Genomic DNA, 20,851 nt, shown 5'->3' with positions numbered 1-20,851 from the left:
TGGGATCACAAAGAGTTGGAGACATCTGATTTTTATATAAATACTATATATATATATATATAGAGAGAGAGAGACAGAGAGAGAGAGAGGTCTAAGTCCAGTCATCTGCTTTACAGAAAAGTAACACATTTAGAAAAACTTTTAAACAACTCAAAATGTTCAGGGCATCCCTTCCTCTGATTCCTTGTGAGTGAGTAATTCATCTCTCCTGTAGACGAATGAATCACCCTCCATGGGAGGCTGGATGCATGTGGTTTGCACTCAGCAGATGGCAGGAAACCATGGCCATCTACCTGTCTGCTCTGGGAGGCCACCTTTCTACTCCCCTGGGGAAGGGTTTTGCCTTAGGAAGGACAAGCAGATGGTCCCCAAACCAATACAGTCACTCACCTGCATTTGAGATTCAGCATCTGGCCAGCTTGCATCACGTGCCGGGTGCCTTTTAAACTCAGTTCAGGATGTCTTAATATTGAACCTGAACTAGATCCTGGAAAATAAAAGTTGAAGTGTATTATTTATTTTTCAAAAAAACATTTGACTGTTCCAGGTCTTAGTTGTGAACTCTAGAGTTTCAACTTGTGGGATCTAGTTCCCTGACAAGGGACTGAACCCAGGTCTCCTAAATTTACATCATGAAGTCTTAGCCACTGGCCCACCAGGGAAGTCCCTTGAAATGTGTTTTTTGAAAACTGCCCTCTCGTCTTTTTCTTTTTTCTCTTTTAAGTTAATTCCTTTAAATTCCTTTTATGGAAAGCTATAAATTCCATATGCAAAAAAGTACATCTAATACAAATATATTTTATTTCACAAAATTTTTGTAATCTAAGACTTGCTAACAAGTATTATATATCCTACTATGCCAAATGACCTAAAAATATTCAAAATCCCATTAACTTAGAACATTAATAAGTTCAATTTATGGTTCAAAAAACAACCATATTAAGACTATATCGTAACTTATTAAAATATTCAGGATTAAATATCAATGTCATCCAAAGTATATTTCTAATATTGAACCAACATGAGTCATTTGGTTATACAGGCCTGTCTGATCTTTTTTCTGAATACTTTTCCTGGATTCTAGACATAGTTCACTCATTAATTGAGTCATGGTATTTTGGGCAAGTCATTTCTCTTTCTGAACCGGTTTCCTCATGTGGAAAACTAATTATAGAATCAAAATCAGTTTTAGAAGCCACTTTGTTTATCTTACATAATCTCCAAGTTTCCTCTTTAGTGGAACAGAGAAGAGGGAACTGTCCATTCCTACGTGACACTTGACAAGTATATTTTGTGGGAATCGTTGTGAGACCATGAGATCAGCTATGAAAAAGTGCATTGAAGTCAACATCTCCATACAACACGGTATCCCCATACAACACAATATCCCTTCACAACATGATGTCCCTTTACAACACAACATCTCTATACAACACAATATCCATCCATGGGATCTGCTGTGAGACCCTGGCCAAGTCACTTCTCTCCAGATCTCAGTTCTCTTATCTGAAAGGCAGGAGACTGGACTGGATGACTCTGGGTCTCTGTCCATTTCCGCCATCCCCAGAGCCAGGATTCTTTGAGCCACTGGTGCCATAGAAGTTGAAATTCTGCTGAAGCTCTTGTTGATTTATCAGGAGACACCTCAATCAAGAGCTCTCGCCTCCTCCCCTATTCTCTCCCTCCTCTTCGCCCTTTTTTTTTTTACCAGCTTTTTCCTGGTAAAAGCAGGAGTTTGGGGCTCAGGATTAGCAGGGATAAAGGTTGGGGGAGGGTAGGTAGAATCTAGAAAAATGGTATAGATGATCTTATTTGCAAAATGGAAATAGAGATACAGATGTAGAGAACATACATATGGACACCAAGAGGGGGAAAGGAAGGTGACGAACGAATTGGGAGATTGAGACTAACAAATATACACTATTGATGCTGTGTATAAAATAGATAAACTAATAAGGTCCTGCTGTATAGCACAGGGAACTCTACTCAGTGCTCTGTGGTGACTTAGATGGGAAGGAAATCCAGAAAAGAAGGGATATATGTATACACAGAACCGATCCACTTTGCTGTGCAGTAGAAACCAAAACAACACTGTAAAGTCACTTTACTTCAAAAAAATTAATTTTAAAAAAATGGTCGGGGGAAGGAGAAAAGATAAACTCAGAGGGAGCCAAGTTACATATGTGGAGCTGATCTTAGGGAATATTTTCACATAAAAAATCAGTTTCCAGCTCTAAAACACAGGGAGCTCAGCTTGGAGCTCTGTGATGACCTAAAGGGGTGGGATGGGGGAGGCGAGGGAGGCTCAGGCAGGAGGTGATATATGTACAATTATGGCTGATGTGCAATGTTGTATGACAGAAACCAACACAACATTGTAAAGCAATTTTCCTCCAACTAAAAAATAAATCAAAACAATAAAATAAATAATGCAAAAAAAAAAAAGGCTTCTGAAGTGGACTCCAAAGCAGAAAATGGGATCTTGGACCACAGACCTGCACACGTCAGGTTCCACGGGGAACTCTAGCAATGCTCCCTGGTGTTGCTCTCAGGTTCTAATAGTGCAAAGAAAACGAGACTCGGTGGCACACCTGCACGGGAAGCCTCACGTCGCCATGTCCTGAAGGCACGCCCTCGGCAGTCCTGAGCAGGCCGTTTCTTGGTATCCTCACGAGTGAATCGGAAAGCTGCCAGGCACAGCCTGGGGACTTGGTTCTCTGTCACCTGAGTGGCAGGCATGCTGCCTGGCATGTGACAGATAGATACCCTTGTCACTGATACCTGGCAGAATCACGCCCCTGCCCCACTCCCATCAGAGAATGTTTTGCTGGGTATGTAACTCCAACAAAGATGTTAACATTATCTGCTTTCCTGGTGTTGCTGCTTTATTAAATATTTTTAAAGTCACTTTTTAAAAAAAGATTATTTTTTGGTGTGGACCATTTTTCAGTCTTTATTTGTTACAATATTGCTTCTATTTTGTGTTTTGGTTTTTTGGCATAGAGGCATGTGGAATCTTAGCTCCCTGACCAGGGATTGAACCTGTACCCCCTGCATTGGAAGGCGAAGTCTTAACTACTGGACCTCTACAGAAGTCCCCAAAGTCACTTTTATATACAACAGGCCCTGGTATCGAATTACAACGGGAACAAATGGTTCAGTACTGACTAGCTGCTACTGCTGCTGCTAAGTCACTTCAGTCGTGTCTGACTCTGTGCGACCCCATAGACGGCAGCCCACTAGGCTCCTCTGTCCCTGGGATTCTCCAGGCAAGAATACTGGAGTGGGTTGCCATTTCCTTCTCCAATGCATGAAAGTGAAAAGGGAAAGTCAAGTCACTCAGTCGTGTCCGACTCGGCGACCCCATGGACTGCAGCCTACAAGGCTCCTCCGTCCATGGGATCTTCCAGGCAAGAGTACTGGAGTGGGGTGCCATTGACTAGACTTAAGTTCAAATGACTGTACCATTGAGATCCAATTGGTCTATTAAATAACCTCACAGAACAGGCCAACGGATTCAGGTACCTAAAGAAAAATTTTGTCCTTTCCTCACCTTTGAGTTTCCTGAGGCAACAAGTAGCTCAAAATCTGTGACCCAGAAGAACACTAGGTCTTTCTAAAGCCACAGCCAGCAACTGATAATGCCTGCCCTGAAAAACACCCAGGCCAGGGCATGGAATGTTGAGGGTTTCATTGAGCAATTGTTCGTGGGTTGCAGCAGGTCCACCCAAGCTTCCTGTGGAAAATTCTGGGCAATAAGTGGTAGGTGTCTCTGTGGTTTGTGTGCACATAGTAAGCTTTCCCATCCAGGAGCAGCCAAGGGGAAGATGCCTTCCTTCTCCTGGCAGGAGGTGAGCCTTCCTTTTTTTTCAGTTGCTATTTTGGTTTCCAAATTGTGTGACTCTTTGCTCTGTGAGCGCCTAGAACACCAGCACTCCTGACCCTTGTCAGAGAGAGCCGTAAGCCTTAAAGAACCACCCAAATTCCAGCAGAGAGAAGCATCACGCAGAGAAGATCCCTTAAAAAATATGCCCTCTGCACGTCCCTCTCTGCTTCTCCCACTTCAGCCTCCAACCAAAAAACAACACAAAACAACCAACCTGAGTGATTAGCTAAGACACTGAGAGAAAAACAGCATTAGGGGAAAGTTTGTGGGGAGAGAAATGTTGATAGAAATATTTTGCTATAGAATTTGTTTCCACCGACATAATGAATTTTGTACTTGGAACGAGGAAGCTAGAAAAAAGTAGGTGATTGAAAGAAAGGAAAGGAGAGGTATAAGGAAATGGTATTTTGAAGTAACTGGACACTTTGGGACATCACATTCTTCAGTTAATAGGAAACTAGAATCTCATAAAGATGAACAGAGATGCCAAAACTACAGTTCAAAAGGGAAACCGACAAGGGAAAAGTGAGACACTTATTCCTCAACTGTTCTGAAATTTCAATAGGCTTTAAAACATTTCTTTGAAGCAGTTTAATGCCCTTACACCTACTTGTGTAATGAAATATTTAACTAATGTTTTCTGAGTATCTCTGGCACGTCAGACATTTTTCCCAACTCGATCGTGATGTGTATAAGGACGTGAATATGCATATATTCCAAGATCCCACATCATCCCACCAAGGACGACTCTGTTTGCTCTGCTCATGAGTAGGTCAGAGTCACATTGTTCATTTAGAAATAAATCGACAGGATACTTCATTTCAAAGGGTGGAGTGCTATGACTTTACAATGGTCCCCCACTGTGAGGCTCAGATGGGGATCAGGACTTTTCACTGTTTGCCAAGGTAGCCTAGAAGCCTGGTTTAAAAGTTATTGTCCCCTCAGAGAACTAGGTGGTCTGTGAACTATTGTTTTCATCAAAGTTAACGACAGTAGAATCATGGGGGTCCGAGGGATCTCCTTATATCAGGAAAATAACTATTTAAATAAAACCAAACAGAAAACTCAAACAAAAAATGCAGTCAACAACATGAAAAGGCACTCTGCTGACTGGGGGAAAACATTTGCAAATCATATATCTGCTAAGGGGTTAATATCCAAAATGTATATTTAAAAAACCCACACACAACTCAATAGGAGAAAACCAAACCAATTTTACAAATGGGCAGCTGCTGCTGCTGCTAAGTCACTTTAGTCGTGTCTGACTCTGTGCGACCCCAAAGACGGCAGCCTACCAGGCTCCCCCGTTCCTGGGATTCTCCAGGCAAGAACAATGGAGTGGGTTGCCATTCTCTTCTCCAATGCATGAAAGTGAAAAGGGAAAGTGAAGTCGCTCAGTTGTGTCCGACTCTTAGTGACCCCATGGACTGCAGCCTACCAGGCTCCTCTGTCCGTGGGATTTTCCAGGCAAGAGTACTAGAGTGGGGTGCCATTGCAGAGGATCTGAATATTTTCCCCAAAGACAGATGATCAACACACAAAGATGCTCAACATCATGGATCATCAGGGAAATGCAAATCAAAACCACAGTGAGATCTCACCTCACACACAGAATGACTATTATCAAAAGGACACGAAATAGTAAGAATTGCTGAGAGGGTGGAGAAAAGGGAACCCTTGTGCACTGTTGATGGGAATGTAAACTGTGCAGCCACTACAGAGAACAGAAAGAATTTTTCTCAAAAAGTTAAAAATAGAACTCTCATGCTGCTGCTGCTGCTAAGTCGCTTCAGTCATGTCTGACTCTGTGCGACCCCAGAGACAGCAGCCCACAAGGCTTCCCCCTCCCTGGGATTCTCCAGGCAAGAACACTGGAGTGGGTTGCCATTTCCTTCTTCAATGCATGGAAGTGAAAAATGAAAGTGAAGTCGCTCAGTCATGTCCGACTCTTAGCGACCCCATGGACTGCAGCCTATCAGGCTCCTCCGTCCATGGGATTTTCCAGGCAAGAGTACTGGAGTGGGGTGCGAGCTATCATATGGTCCAGCAATTCCACTTCTAAATATTTATCTGAAGGAAATGAAAACACGGAAAGACATGCATTCACATGTTAACTGCAGCATTATTTATAATAGCCAAGGCATGGAAGCAACCTGAGCATCCACTGATGGATGAAAAAAGAAGATGGATGGGTCTATATACTCTTTGGAATACTACTCAGCCATAAAAAGAATGCAATCTTGTCATTTGATTCCATGCGGATGGACCTTGAGGCCATTACGCTAAATGAAATAAGTCAGAGAAAGACAAATATGGTATGATCTCACATGTGGAATCCAAAAAAAAATCAAAACAAAAACAAACTAAATGCAGACTGTGGAAATGGACTTTTGTCACAGGCTTCATTATCAGGAAAAACTAGTAAGGTCAAGCAGAGTGGGCAAATAGCATTAAAAAGCTGATATGTATATATGCTCTTATGTGACCACTGACACTTTGTATTGTCCTTGTTTGAATAGTTTCCCTCATTGTTCGTCTGTTCTGTGTTATTGGGTAGACAGAAAGAGAAGAGACCTTTATGGCCCTTAAACGAACACCCCTTCGTTCCCCACACGATGACCTCTGGGAGGAAGCCCATGCATGGACGGTCCTAGGATGCTGCCTCTTTCCCACCTGTACTTCACTGGCAAGACGGGATGCTTTCTTTGATCTCAGTGGGAAGAGTGAATAAAATTCCAAGTAAATAAAAAGGCTTTATTTTGCAACCAAATCAAAGCCCAGATGACGGAGACTCTTTCTTCAAAACTCTTCAAAGTTACCATGATGGACACTGAAAGAGGGAACAGCGACCTCGGGTCATCATGAACCAGACAGCCTTGCCCATCACTGTTAAGACTGGGAGACGGTTCTTACATAAAAAGTGGCCGAAAAGTATCTTTAGAACACCACTCTTTTTATTTATCTAAGTAATAACAGTACTCTGATGGGTTAAATGCAACTTCTAGACAAGCTCTTTAGCCCCTCTTCCTTCCAGACACCCCCTTACCCCTACTATACTGAAATCAAAGGGTTGTTCTCTGTAAGAAAGGGGCCTTTTTCAAACAGGAATCATGAAACAGCTATGTTTTTCCATTATTGATTGAGAACATGAATCCCCCCAGCTCTACTACTAGCTAGCTCTGTTGCGGCCAAGAGCAAGTCACCTTAAGCCTCAGATTCTTCATCAGCTCACAGAGGAGGCTGGAGTTACGATTCTGACAGCCCCTTCCGGCCTAAAAAGCCAGTGATTTTTATATCCACAGTAATTAATAGCAATGTACAAGTTAGAAACCACATTTTAAAACATAACCTCTGGAAAAACAAATAACCCATTTTAAAAATAGATTAAGGATCTGAATAGACATGTCATGTACCAGTTAGCAGATGAAAAGATGCTGGAATCCATGAGGAAAATGCAAATCAAAACCACAGTGAAGTACCAATTTCACACCCACTTGGATGCTTCAATTAGAAAAAAAAAAATAGTAAGAAGTGTTGATCAAGATATGGAGGAATAAGAGCCCTTGTATATTGCTGGTAGAATTATAAAGTGATGCAATCATGTTGGAAAACAGACAGCAGTTCCTTAAAAGGTTAAACATAAGTTAAACCTATGACCCAGCAATTCCACTCTTAGGTATCTACCCAAGAACTAAAAACATATGTCCACATAAAAACTTGTAAACAGATGTCCATAGCAGCATTACTTCTAATATCCAAAAAAGTGGAAACAACCCCAATGATGGATAGATAAACAAAATGCAGTCAATCCATACAACGAAACCTTATTTGGCAATAAAAAGAAATAAAGTACAGAGACATGCTACAACATACATGACCCTAGAAAACGCGGAGCTGGTTCACACAGAGCAAAGGCCTGGTGGGGACGCAGTGAGAAGGCGGCCATCTACAAGGCATGCAGAGAGGTCTCAGGAGAAACCAAAACTGATGACACCTTGAGGTTAGACTTCCAGCTTCCAGAACCATGAGAAAATCAATCCTCTTGTTTAAAAACCAAAACCACTATACCAAGTAAAAGAAGCCCGTTATGAATGCCCATATATTGTTTGACTCCATGTACATCACATGTCCAGAACAGGCAAATCCATAAAGACAGAAGGCAGGTGTCGGGCTGGGGGAGAAGGGAACAGGAGTGACTAATATGGGAACTTCTTTTTGGGGTGAAAACATTCTAATATTAGATAGTGGTAATGGTCGTTCAACTCTGTGAATATATTAAAAATCACTGACTTACAATGTACAATGGTTTGTTTTATGGTATGTGAATTTTATCTCACTAAAGCTGCTTTGGAATAACTGTGGTGCTAGAGAAGACTCTTGAGAGTCTCTTGGACTGCAAGATCAAACGAGTCAATCCTAAAGGAAATCAACCCTGAATGTTCATTGGAAGGACTGATGCTGAAGATGAAGCTCCAATACTTTGGCCACCTGATGTGAAGACCCGACTCACTGGAAAAGACCCTGATGCTGGGAAAGACTGAAGGCAAAAGAAGAGAGGAGCAGAGGATGAGATGGTTAGCACCACTGATTCAGTGGACACGAATCTAAGCAAACTCCAGAAGACAGTGAAGGACAGGGAAGCCTGGCATGCTGCAGTTCATGGGGTCACAAAGAGGCAGACATGACAGCAAATAAATGACAACAACAACAACAAAAAAAACTTATGACTGAAATAATCAGAGTTATGCTGACCATTGCGCTATTCTGAAAATTTTTGCTACATATAACCTCATCAGTGTTAAATTTTGAACTTTTGTTTCTCCAATTTATAGCTTCAGAAGGCTAATTTTAGAAAAACAATTTTCCTTCTTGTTCAGTAACATCATTACTTATGTATTAGAAGATTTACAAACATACAGCAAAAAACATTGTTTCCCCAAATTGCAATTCTTTAGTTTAAAATTGCTTCAGATTGCATATGGAATTTTAACTATTTAAACTGTAATTTTAACAAATTGAGTCACACAGAAAATTATGTCGCTAGAGCTCTTGGAAGAAATCTACTGGTATTTCCTTTTATAGTAAAATGACTGATTTCTAATGTATTTGTTTTTAATGCAAAGCTTCGTATATCAAGTTCATTTCAAATGAGATGCATCTGTCTTTGATTCTGCATACCATGTTTTCAATAGTACATAATCCTACATGATAAATGACCTCTTTATCTAAATATGAATGCCCAAGTATCATGTTTCTAAAATTTGATGTTAAGATCATGAGCCTTTACCAAGGTTGTATGAGGTTAATTAAACATAATTCATAGTAAAAGAAGACTTTCTTTCCTCAAGATGTAGCTTATTAAAAGCTTAAGTCTCATAGACTAAATCTCAGAATCTTTTTGGTTGGTGGCAGGGGTGGGAAAAAGGTGAAGAATGCAGTTGCAAATGAACCAAAATTTCCAGAAACTTCCAAAACTTTTGTTTGAGATGCTAATGCCTACAGGGCTCTAATAATTATTAAAAAAGTTAACTCTTGGTCTTAATTTCTGTGTCTTGCCTCTATTAAAGTATTTGCCAGATAATATGAGGACTCCTTTATAACTGATCACACTAGTTAGAATGACTCTTAAAGATTACACCACCGGGGTAGCAGACAGGCACACACGCTACCGGAGGCCATCATAAAGTACACTTTCTGTCACCTCTAGCATGATGGGGAAAGACCAGAGGGCTTCTGTTCTATCTACCTAGAGACTATATCAAAATGGGAATGGCATGGGAATTTGTACAACAGCAGCATAACTCAAGTGAGTCCCACAGTGAGAAGCAATATTGGTTTCTTAAATGTTATTTTTCTCCCCAAATCAACTGGCCTTAAATCAAGGAAGGATCTAAAGAAATGAAAGGATGTTTATGAAAGTGTGTGCACACACACAGAGCCATCTGCGCATATGCACACGCGTCTCTCTCTGGGAAGTTTGTGTTAGGTGCGGTGGGAGGTTAGTGTAAAAATGAGAGGGGTCATGGTGTGTGTAGCTACTGAACCTTCAGTCTTAGGCACATAGAACTCCTTTCATGCCAGGAGTCAGAAACCGACATGTGCTCAGCAACAGCCAAAGCTCTGACTCACTGCTGACTAACCCCTGGCAGAGATAAGACTGTGACTTTTAGATGGACAAATACAGGATATTTTAGATTACAGTAACTGCGTTATTGATCTTCTGGGTTAGGGAGCTGCTTCCAGCAATGATACACCTAATTTGTAGAAAGTTGGTAATCCCAGAGATTATTTTCTTTTTCATCTTTACATGAAACTATTTTATCACAGAGACCCACAAAAAAGAAATCACTGGCTTCTTGCTTTAGAGTTTCTGCTACCCAATGTTATCCCTAGATCATCAGATTTGAAATACAAATGATCTGATCTCCATGCCTTAATAGAAAATCTAAGAGTCATTTCTATAGCATTCAGTTCAGTTCAGTTGCTCAGTCGTATCCGACTCTTTGCGACCCCATGAATCGCAGCACTCCAGGCCTCCCTGTCTATCACCAACTCCTGGAATTCACTCAGACTCACGTCCATCCAGTCAGTGATGCCATCCAGCCATCTCATCCTCTGTCGTCCCCTTCTCCTCCTGCCCCCAAGCCCTCCCAGCATCAGAGTCTTTTCCAATGAGTCAACTCTTCGCATGAGGTGGCCAAAGTACTGGAGTTTCAGCTTTAGCATCAGTCCTTCCAAAGAAATCCCAGGGCTGATTTCCTTCAGAATGGACTGGTTGGATCTCCTTGCAGTCCAAGGGACTCTCAAGAGTCTTCTCCAACACCACAGTTCAAAAGCATCAATTCTTCAGCACTCAGCTTTCTTCACAGTCCAACTCTCACATCCATACATGACCAATGGAAAAACCATAGCCTTGACTAGACAGACCTTTGTTGGCAAAGTAATGTCTCTGCTTTTGAATATGCTATCTAGGTTGGTCATAACTTTTCTTCCAAGGAGTAAGCGTCTTTTAATTTCATGGCTGCAGCCACCATCTGCAATGATTTTGGAGCCTCCAAAAATAAAGTCTGACACTGTTTCCCCATCTATTTCCCATGAAGTGATGGGACTGGATGCCATGATCTTTGTTTTCTGAATGCTGAGCTTTAAGCCAACTTTTTCACTCTCCACTTTCACTTTCATCAAGAGGCTTTTTAGTTCCTCTTCACTTTCTGCCATAAGGGTGGTGTCATCTGCGTATCTGAGGTTATACGTCTTGAATTCAAGTGTAAAAAAAAGACAAGTGAAAAAAATAATTTCATTTCAGTAGTGACCACTGACACAACCTTATACAGATGTTTATTTGAATAATTTGTTTTAAAGCTGTCTTACAATTTAGGTTTTTAATTGTCAGTCAACAAAACCCATAAATAGCCTTCCAGCCCAAGGCACAAAGCACCCCATAGTATTAGCCCCTGGGGTAGCCAAGGTCTTCATTCCATCCACGCACAGCTGATGGACTTTACTCATTTTCCTTAAACTCTATACACGTTACTGAAAAGAAAAAAATTCTGCCTGGTTTTAGACGTTTACCCAAAGTCCTCTACTGACATGGACATTCCTACCGTCAGCATTTACGAGGGGCACGTCTTTGGGGGTACCTCTCTGAGCTTTTTACTTGACACTGGCTTCTCGGAGGGTCATGGTTTAACAGGGCGCGTTCATTTATCATAGGGCCTGTCACCGGCTACCATCAGGAGTCTACCCTCCCCGTGACCTGTACCCAGGCCAAGCTCCTTTTCATGTGACATCAGAGTTAATGAAGGTTGGTTAGTGAGAAATCTCCTGCCGGCCGAGGAGTTACCTTTCTTCCCCTGAAACGCTCTCCCACACTGATGTCCTTTCATCAAGGGAGCCCACACACTGCCTCCCCAGGGTTATCTAACGAGATGTCACTTTCAGTTACCATTCGATGTCATGGGAGTTATCTGAGAGGCCTGGAGCAAGGGTCAAGATCTGGTGGACCGGGCACAAGACACAGCTCGCAAAGCACTCAGGGAAGATGGTGGGCTTTCCTCTGCTTACACAGAAGGAGACGAACAGAACCAATGCTCTTAACACCCTGAACATGCAGAGAGGAAGGTTTAGGGGGAGGGCTCAGCACAGCTGTCGCTCTACCAGCAGCTGGAAACGCATGTAAAGCAGACAGCCTGGCAGCCTCTGCTCTTACCCAATGTCGCTGTTCAGAGACTGTGGGAAAACTGGCGATGATACATCTCACAAAAGGTGCTTACAAGCACCAGTCATATTATGCTATCATTCATGTCGATTTACAAGTTATTTCAGGCCAGACTATATCAATTTTCAGGTTATAAACACCTGAAAAACAGAAGGCTCAGTAGAGGTGCAATTTCTTTTTTTTTTTTGATGTATTAATTTTTAATTGGAGGATAACTGCTTTACCATATTGAGTTGGTTTCTGCCATTCATCAACATGAATCAGCCATAGGTATACATATGTCCTCTGCCTTTTGAACCTCCCTCCCATCCCATCCCACCCATCTAGGTTGTCACAGAGCACCTGTCTGAACTGTCATACAGCATATTCTCATCGGCTGTTTTGCATACGGTGCATATGTTTCCACGCTACTCTCTCCATTCATCCCGCCCTCTCCTTCCCCTCTGTGTCCACAAGTCTGTTCTGTCTGCATCTCCACTGCATCTCCACTGCTGCCCTGCAAACGGGGTTCATCAGCACCATCTTTCTAGATTCCATACACACGTGTTAATACATGGTATTTGTTTTTCTCTGACTTACTCTACTGTGTACAATACGCTCTAGGTTCATCCACCTCATTCAAACTGACTCAAATGTGTTCTTCTTTATGGCTGAGTAATATTCCATTATATATGGACCATAATTCAATAAACATTCATGTAATGTACAAATACTTGGCTTACTGGAAACAACCAAGATTTTCCTGTTGTTGTTTATCTTTCATCAGTTGGTGGATCCTGGAGCACAGGGAGCAAGTTGCATCATTAGGCATAGCTATCATTTTAATAAAAGGCCCTAATATTAGCCTTCTAACCTCTGAATGGCTTAGGATTACAAGTTTCAGGCCAGCTAAAGGTATCCTCCATATTATTCTTTTTAAACAAAAGATTACTAGTCTGGGAGCACGGGACAATATGCACGCAACCCACAATGTAAGATCTAGAGTCTTCCCTATTCCATGTGGAATTAGGACTATGCTTTGGTCTACCACCAAACGTTTTACCAAATACTCTGTGTGCATTACTGTCTGGAGCCAAAGTTCCGGGCATCTATGGAGGCAATGGCCGCAGGGTCCCTGAATTCAAGGGCATATTATTTACATGGATCCCTCTGGGTTCCTTTAGAAAGGAAAGCATCACAGAGAAGATCTGGGAAATGTTTTACTGATTCAATGCAGGAGTTTGCCATAGAATGGCTAAAGTTTAAGGACAGGAATTAGAACTTTAAATTTTAGTTGAGCCACTGTGTATAACCTATTATGTAACACTATAATCCTCAGGTTCATACACAGGTCTTTCTGGAAAAAATAGAACATATCACGGAATGCTGCTGCTGCTTAGTCACTCAGTCGTGTCTGACTCTTTGCGACCCCATGGACTGCAGCCTGCCAGGCTCCTCTGTCCATGGGGATTCTCCAGGCCAGAATACTGGAGTGGGTTGTCATGCCCTCCTCTAGGGGATCTTCTCGACCCGGGGATTGGTCCCAGGTCTCCCACATTGCGGGCGGATTCTTTACCAGCTGAGTCACCGGGGAAGTCTAAGAATACTGGAGTCGGTAGCCTATCCCTTCTCCAGGGGATCTTCCAAATCCAGGAACTGAACCGGAGTCTCCCACATGGCAGGTGGATTCTTTACCAGCTGAGCTACCAGGGAAGCCCAAGAATGCTACTAACTATAAAAAATATATATACCATGCTGAAGTTTTAATTTCAAATCCAAAATGATGCCTTAACATTTTTGTGTCACACGGACTCCCCTGGTGGTCCAGAGGCTGAGACTCTGTGTCCCAGTGCAGGGGGCCTGGGCTTGACCCCTGGTCAGGGAACTAGACCTCACATCCCACAACTAGGAATGGGAGTGTGGTAACTGAAAGAGCCCACGTGCTACAACAAAGACCCTGTGAACCCCAACCAAGACCTGGTGCAGCCGAATAATTTTTAAAAAACTACATCATAAAATGAAGGAAGGCAGGCAAGTGTACACCTTAAACTCGAGCTGAAAAAGCAGAAAATGCTGTTATCCCTAACTCAAAGTTTGGTCCATGCTTTTTATACACTGACTTTCTACTTTCTTACAAATAATGACACACCACCACTTGTTTTTCATATAAAAACAGGGGAGAAATAAAATGAGATTGGAAGGCTGAGTGTGATAAAGTCTTGATGTTAATTTCAAGCTTATTCTGATTATTTCTCAAGTCTAAACTACACAAAACACATTTTTTTCTGGAGTTCTTTGGACTGTCTATAAAGGAGGTGTTTTATAAATTCACTAAGAGAAAAGTTGAGAGATCTCTGTCTTTGTTACCAATAACATATACAAACCCTCTGACCCTTGAGATTTAAATGGCCAAGAGTGTGCAATAAAGTTATCCATCACAGGGGAATGGAGGTTTGGAAAGCTGTTAGCATACTTTCTAAGGCTCATTAAACACTGTCCTTGACCATTGTGTTTGTTGTCAAAATCAGTTTCCTTCTAAATTAAACAATTTGGAATACAATTGCCTTTCATTACACATATTTTGAAGATTAATCCTACGTAGACAATGTGATGGGTGCATTGACTGAACAGTTCTTTTCAATTCTGCTTTGCTTTAATTTTCATGTTTTCTTATGACTCAATTTACGTAGTAAGTATAGGTAACAGCTGGCCTTCCTAAGATTTTACAAACTTCAAAAAAATTCTTTATCTCAGATGGAATTAGTGTTATACAAGTTTTGCTGATAGCCAAGCTTCTGGAAGGAAAAGGAACCAATTAAAAGCAGTATGCTGCCACTGGAAGTATCTCGATTTTAAAAGAAATAATTGACTGAAGGCTTTTCACTCCAATATGTGATATTAGAGTCTTCCTTACAAATATCCATGAAAGATTTTAAAGTCATTTGCATCCAAAACCTGAAGAAAATTGGTTTTCATTCCTGGGGCATTTTCACTCATACAATTGCACTAGTTGGTATAGAATCTGCATCTTTACGATCATCCAAGATATCACACACCTGATGGAGGAAAAAAATAAAACCAAACACCAATTTCTATCATCCGTTGGCCATTGGCCTAACAGGCTTTAAGTGCATATGCGTTGGTGCTCAGTGTGTCCAGCTCTCTGCAATCTCATGAACTGGAGCCCACCAGGCTCCTCTGTCCATGACATTCTCCAGGCAAGAATACTGGAGCGGGTTGCCATGCCCTCCTCCAGGGGATCTTCCCAACCCAGGGACTGAACCCTCATCTCTTGCGTCTCCTGCATTGGCAGGTGGGTTCTTTGCCACTGTGCCAACAGGCTTTACAATAACTTATGAATCAGCTCATTCTGAAGGACAAGACCAAAACCAAGAAGCAGAAGTTACATGAAACCAGGGGGAGAACTCTGAAGAGAGGGAGTAAGGTCCCCAAAACTGGAGCTGCCCCCACAAAGTGAAACCACCGGCTGGGACATGAAACTGATTGAGCAAGTTAAGGGTCAGACTCCCATCCACGATTCCAGGAAGCTGGCGATGCATCACCCTCATTCATGTCCTCTTCTCATCCCTTTTACAGTCAGCCAACCTTGTTTTTTCCCCCTACTTCTATCCCCAAACACCCCCTTCCTCTCACCCCAGCAGCTTGAGGCTCTCTCTGCTCTACCACCTCAGCGTTTATTCTTCCATTGAATATTTCTCACATATTCTACTTGCACTCCAGTCCCCTATGATGAAAAGGCATCTTTTTTGAATTTAGTTCTAGAAGGTCTTATACATCTTCATAGAATTCAACATTCAAAAAACTAAGATCATGGCATCTGGTCCCATCACTTCATGGCAAATGGATGAGGAAACAATGGAAACAGTGGCAGACTTTAATTTTCCTGGGCTCCAAAATCACTGCAGACAGTGACTGCTGCCACGAAATTAAAAGACGCTTGCTCCTTGGAAGAAAAGCTATGGCAAACCTAGCAAGTTAAAAAGCAGAGACATTACTTTGTCATCAAAGATCTGTATAGTCAAAGTTATGGTTTTTCCAGCAGTCATGTATGGGTATGAGATTTGAACCATAAAGAAGGCTGAGCACTGAAGAATTGATGCTTACAAACTGGTGTTGGAGAAGACTCTTGAGAGTCCCTTGGACAACAAGGAGATCAAACCAGTCAATCCTAAAGGAAGTTAACCCTGAATATTCATTGGGAGGACTAATGCTGAAGTTGAAGCTTCAATACTTTGGCCACTTGATGCAAAAAGCCGACTTATTAGAAAAGACCCTGATGCTGAGAAAGATCGAAGGCAGGAGAAGAAGGGGATGACAGAGGACGAGATGGTTGGATGGGATCACCAGCTCAATGCACATGAGTTTGAGCAAGCTCTGGGAGATAGTGAAGGACAGGGAAGCCTGGCATGCTGTAGTCCATGGGGTTGCAAAGAGTCAGACACAACTGAGAGACTGAACAACAGCAACATACCCTAAGAGAAGGATACAATAAAAAATAAGAACAAGATCACTTCTTTAAAGGGTTTATAACTTAGGATGGATAACAGATAACTAAGTATATATGGATGCATAAAATTTTGTACTTACAGCTTTTTACAAATGTAAAATTACATTATCTTAGTGGATGATTAGAGGGAAGTGTACCAGAGTCAGGGGAAGGCATCGAGTCCTGGGAGTGAAGGACTCTCTCAGAAGAATGATGTTGAAGCTAAGACCAGAAGAATTAGTGTGTATTTGCTGAAGGAAACACCAGGGTCTCTCTCCTCCCAATCTGCAAACCCTCTGAAACCCATCTTTACTTTGCATACAATTGTTCTCTTTTATCAACCACTCTTAATTCTCTTGCTTCTAAAGCTCTGCTTTCCTTGACCTCTTTGCTGAGAAGAGAGAACCCTATTGTCTCTTCCCAATGCCCTGGTTTAGGCTTTTTTTTTTAAAGTCTGGGGTCTACTTGACTTCATTCGCTACTGCGGAAAGAAAGGCACAAGTGGACACTCACTGGAAGACATGCCTAGGTCACACTGTGCGTTTTGGAATCATGGAAGAGACATGGGATGGACGCTCAACAAGGGGAATAAAAGAAAATGACTGGATAGGGCCAGTTTGTTGTTGTTCAGTTGCTCAGTCGTGTCTAACTCTGTGACTCCACAGCCTGCAGCACGTCAGGCTTCCCTGTCCTTCACTATCTCCAGGAGTCTGCTCAGACTCACATCCATTGAATCAGTGATGCCATCCAACCATCTCATCCTCTGCCACCCGCTTCTCCTCCTGGATCAGTTTGGCCAGGACTTAACTCGTCCCTCCTCATCTCTTTTCCTAGCCTACACCATGGATGATCCAGAGCCATGGGGAAATGGTTTTCAACATAAATGTTCTTATCCAAGATGGCGAAAACAACGGCAGCAATCATAGCATCACCTTTATGTTTACACTGCACTGATGTGACTGCAGCCAGGAAATTAAAAGACGCTTACTCCTTGGAAGGAAAGTTAGATGGCATATTCAAAAGCAGAGACATTACTTTGCCAACAAAGGTTCATCTAGTCAAGGCTATGGGTTTTCCTGTGGTCATGTATGGATGTGAGAGTTGGACTGTGAAGAAAGCTGAGCGCCAAAGAATTGATGCTTTTGAACTGTGGTGTTGGAGAAGACTCCTGAGAGTCCCTTGGACTGCAAGGAGATCCAACCAGTCCATTCTGAAGGAGATCAGCCCTGGGATTTCTTTGGAAGGAGTGATGCTAAAGCTGAAACTCCAATACTTTGGCCACCTCATGCGAAGAGTTGACTCATTGGAAAAGACTCTGATGCTGGGAGGGATTGGGGGCAGGAGAAGAAGGGGACGACAGAGGATGAGATGGCTGGATGGCATCACTGACTTGATGGACGTGAGTCTGAGTGAACTCCAGGAGTTGGTGATGGACAGGGAGGCCTGGCGTGCTGCGATTCATGGGGTCGCAAAGAGTCGGACACGACTGAGCGACTGATCTGATCTGATGTACCTACAAATTAAGGTTCCCGATCAACTGTCTTCTGTGCTATTTGGGAAGCCTGACCAGCTAAGATTCACAGCTGTGAAGATGAAGCAGAAACCAGCTGTTCTTCTTGAAGGGCTTTCAGCGCTGAGTGGCCCCTTAGGACATGAGTCACTGAGAAATGGATTAGGTGAACACCACCACGTGTTCAAGATTACCTAAGTCAACAAAGAGATCATCTCAAAGCTAGGTGCCCTTTGTTTTTAAAGGACATGTTTTGAGTACAGACAGTCACGAATTCTTCACTAACACAAGTGAGTCATTTCAGCAAAATTCAGTTCACATCACAAAATGACACACTTACTCAAGGGCCAACACACAGCACAATAAATACAACCATGTTCCCATCTTCAAATAAAACGTGATGGGTTAGTCGACGATAGTCGCTTGGGCAGATTTTAAGTGAGTATGTTAAAAGTGCTCTAAAATAAAAGAGTCCTCCACGCACGCCAAATTCACGCTGGAGGTTGACATGGACCTCAGATGATGACTGGCGGTGAAACAGACATCAGGAGAATTCAATTCAATATGGTCCGTGCTTTCCCTTGTGAAACTAGAGCAGAAGAGATAGTGTTCCAAGACACTGTCAGAAAACATGTTTCTTTAAAGAAATTTTCCCTCCCAAGTTTGGACTTACTCTTCCAAAATGGTGAGTGAATTAGTCCAGCTAAGCGATCCCGTGCCATCTGCTTGCCATAAAGCACACTAAAAATCAACAACTCTGTTTCTACTCGTTAGAATTTTACTACTCCTCTCTACATGGATATAGAACCACTACATTTAACATCCAGGCCAAAAGGACTAAAGTAGAAATTCTTGAAAACTAGCTTGCATAGGAGTTTCCTGTATTTCAAAGTGGCTTTGTGTGGCAAATGCTGGACTTAATGTATTTTTCACTTACCAGCTTTGAGAACAGGAAATGGGGTAGGGAAGTGAGTGGTAGAACCAGGTCTAATCTATACACCAACAATATGTGTCAAATATTCCTTCACTGCAAAAAGTTGTAGGTACACAAATTCCATTCTAGGGCGATACAATTACTCAACTCCTATACTTCCCCCCTCCCCTTCTCTAGTTCTAGCAGAATTCCCTATGGAGAAGATTTCAAAGCTATAAAACTTTCCAAATAACAACAGAGAACAAAAATCTGATCCAGCAGGAGACCATAAGTGGAAAAGAGAGTTGGAGTTTTCCAGAAAGAAAACAATACCATTAAGCACAGATGAAATGCTGTAACACAGGTTTACATTGCCTTTTAAGATGGTTTGCAATCCCCTCCAATATATGGCTGCCTCTCTGCCTGTTTACATGTATTTTCAGTTTCTCTAATGCCAACTTAGAAAAAGAAAACCATCTTAAAAATCCAACAGTATATAAGTCCCCCTCCTTACAACTTTCATCCAAGCCATGCAGTCTTTTGATCACACTTTCTACTGTCTCCTTGGAACAACAGATAAAACTTCTCTCTAGGTGGCAGAATGGGATTTTTTTTTTTTTCCCTCAGATTCGAGTAAACATGCTCATATTCTGGTATCAAAATATATCCCTCTCAGTGTGGAGAAAGGGAATTCTCCTAACTACTTGGTGGGAAGGTGAGTTGGTACAGCCACTGAGGAAAACAGTGTCGGGGTTCCTCAAAAACTAAAAACAGAGTTGCCATATGACCCAACAATCCCACTCCTGGGCACATATTCAGAGAAAACTATCATTTGAAAAGATATGTGCCTCTATGTTCAATGCAGCACTGTAGTGACTCAGACAGTAAAGAATCTGCCTGCCATGCAAGAGACCTGGGTTTGATCCCTGGGTCAGGAAGATCCCCTGGAGAAGGGAATAGCTAGCCACTCCAGTATTCTTGCCTGGAGAATTCCATGGACAGAGGAGCCTGGTGGGCTATAGTCCATGGGGTCGCAAAGAGTCAGACATGACCGAGTAACTAACACTTTCACTTAATTATTATTATACACACACCCTTATGTTCATAGCAGCACTATCTACAATAGTCAAGACACAGAAATAATCTAAATGGCCATCAACAGATGAATAGAAAAAGAAGATGTGGTACACATACACAATGGAATACTACTCAGCATTAAAAGAAAAAAAGCCACTTGCAGCAACATGGATGGAACTAGAGATTATCACACTAAGTGAAGTTAAGTCAGGAAGAGAAATATTACTTATATGTGGAATCTAAAATATGCTACAAATGAACTTATCTAAAAAAAACAGAAACCAACTTACAGACAGAGAGAACAGATTTGTGGCTGCCAAAGGGGAGTGGGTTGGAGGGAGAAAAGGATCAGAGTTTGGAGTTAGCAGAAGCAAACTATTATATATATAGGATAGATAAACAACAAGGCCCTATTGTATAGCATAGGGAACTATATTCAATATCCTGGGATAAGCCATAGTGGAAAAGAATATGAAAAAGAATGTACACATATGTATAACTGAATCATTTTGTTCTACAGCAGAAATTAACACAACGTTGTAAATCAAGTATCAGATCAGATCAGATCAGTTGCTCAGTCGTGTCAGTATCCCTAAGTAAAGATCAAAAAGAAGTAAAATGTGCTTTTCTTTTCCTTACCTTCTTGCAGGTCTGAATGTCTGAAAGAAATGATCTAAGGAAGAGACTCAGGCCTTAAACACTACCATTTTGCTAACCGGACAAGGACTGTCAATCAAACAGGGACTGCAGAGCTGCGGTCA

The 20,851-nt window shown here is 41.9% G+C and overlaps 1 protein-coding gene across 5 annotated transcripts in view; it reads right to left on the bottom strand.

Annotated features, from left to right (window-relative positions):
• The window catches only part of FLT1 (fms related receptor tyrosine kinase 1), a 205,688-nt gene that overhangs the window by 172,047 nt on the left and 12,790 nt on the right, over positions 1-20,851 (bottom strand). For all 5 annotated transcript variants that reach the window (XM_086329568.1, XM_086329567.1, XM_086329571.1 and 2 more), the window contains one exon: positions 391-487. In XM_086329568.1, the coding sequence (XP_086185694.1) occupies positions 391-487 (97 nt within the window). The remainder of the gene's footprint in view (positions 1-390; positions 488-20,851) is intronic.

This window comes from Bos grunniens, chromosome 12, assembly GCF_055505025.1.
Source record: "Bos grunniens cultivar Pamir isolate PY7600 chromosome 12, Bosgru_T2T1.0, whole genome shotgun sequence".
Lineage (NCBI taxonomy): Eukaryota > Metazoa > Chordata > Mammalia > Artiodactyla > Bovidae > Bos > Bos grunniens.
This window is presented reverse-complemented; position numbering and strand designations above follow the sequence as displayed.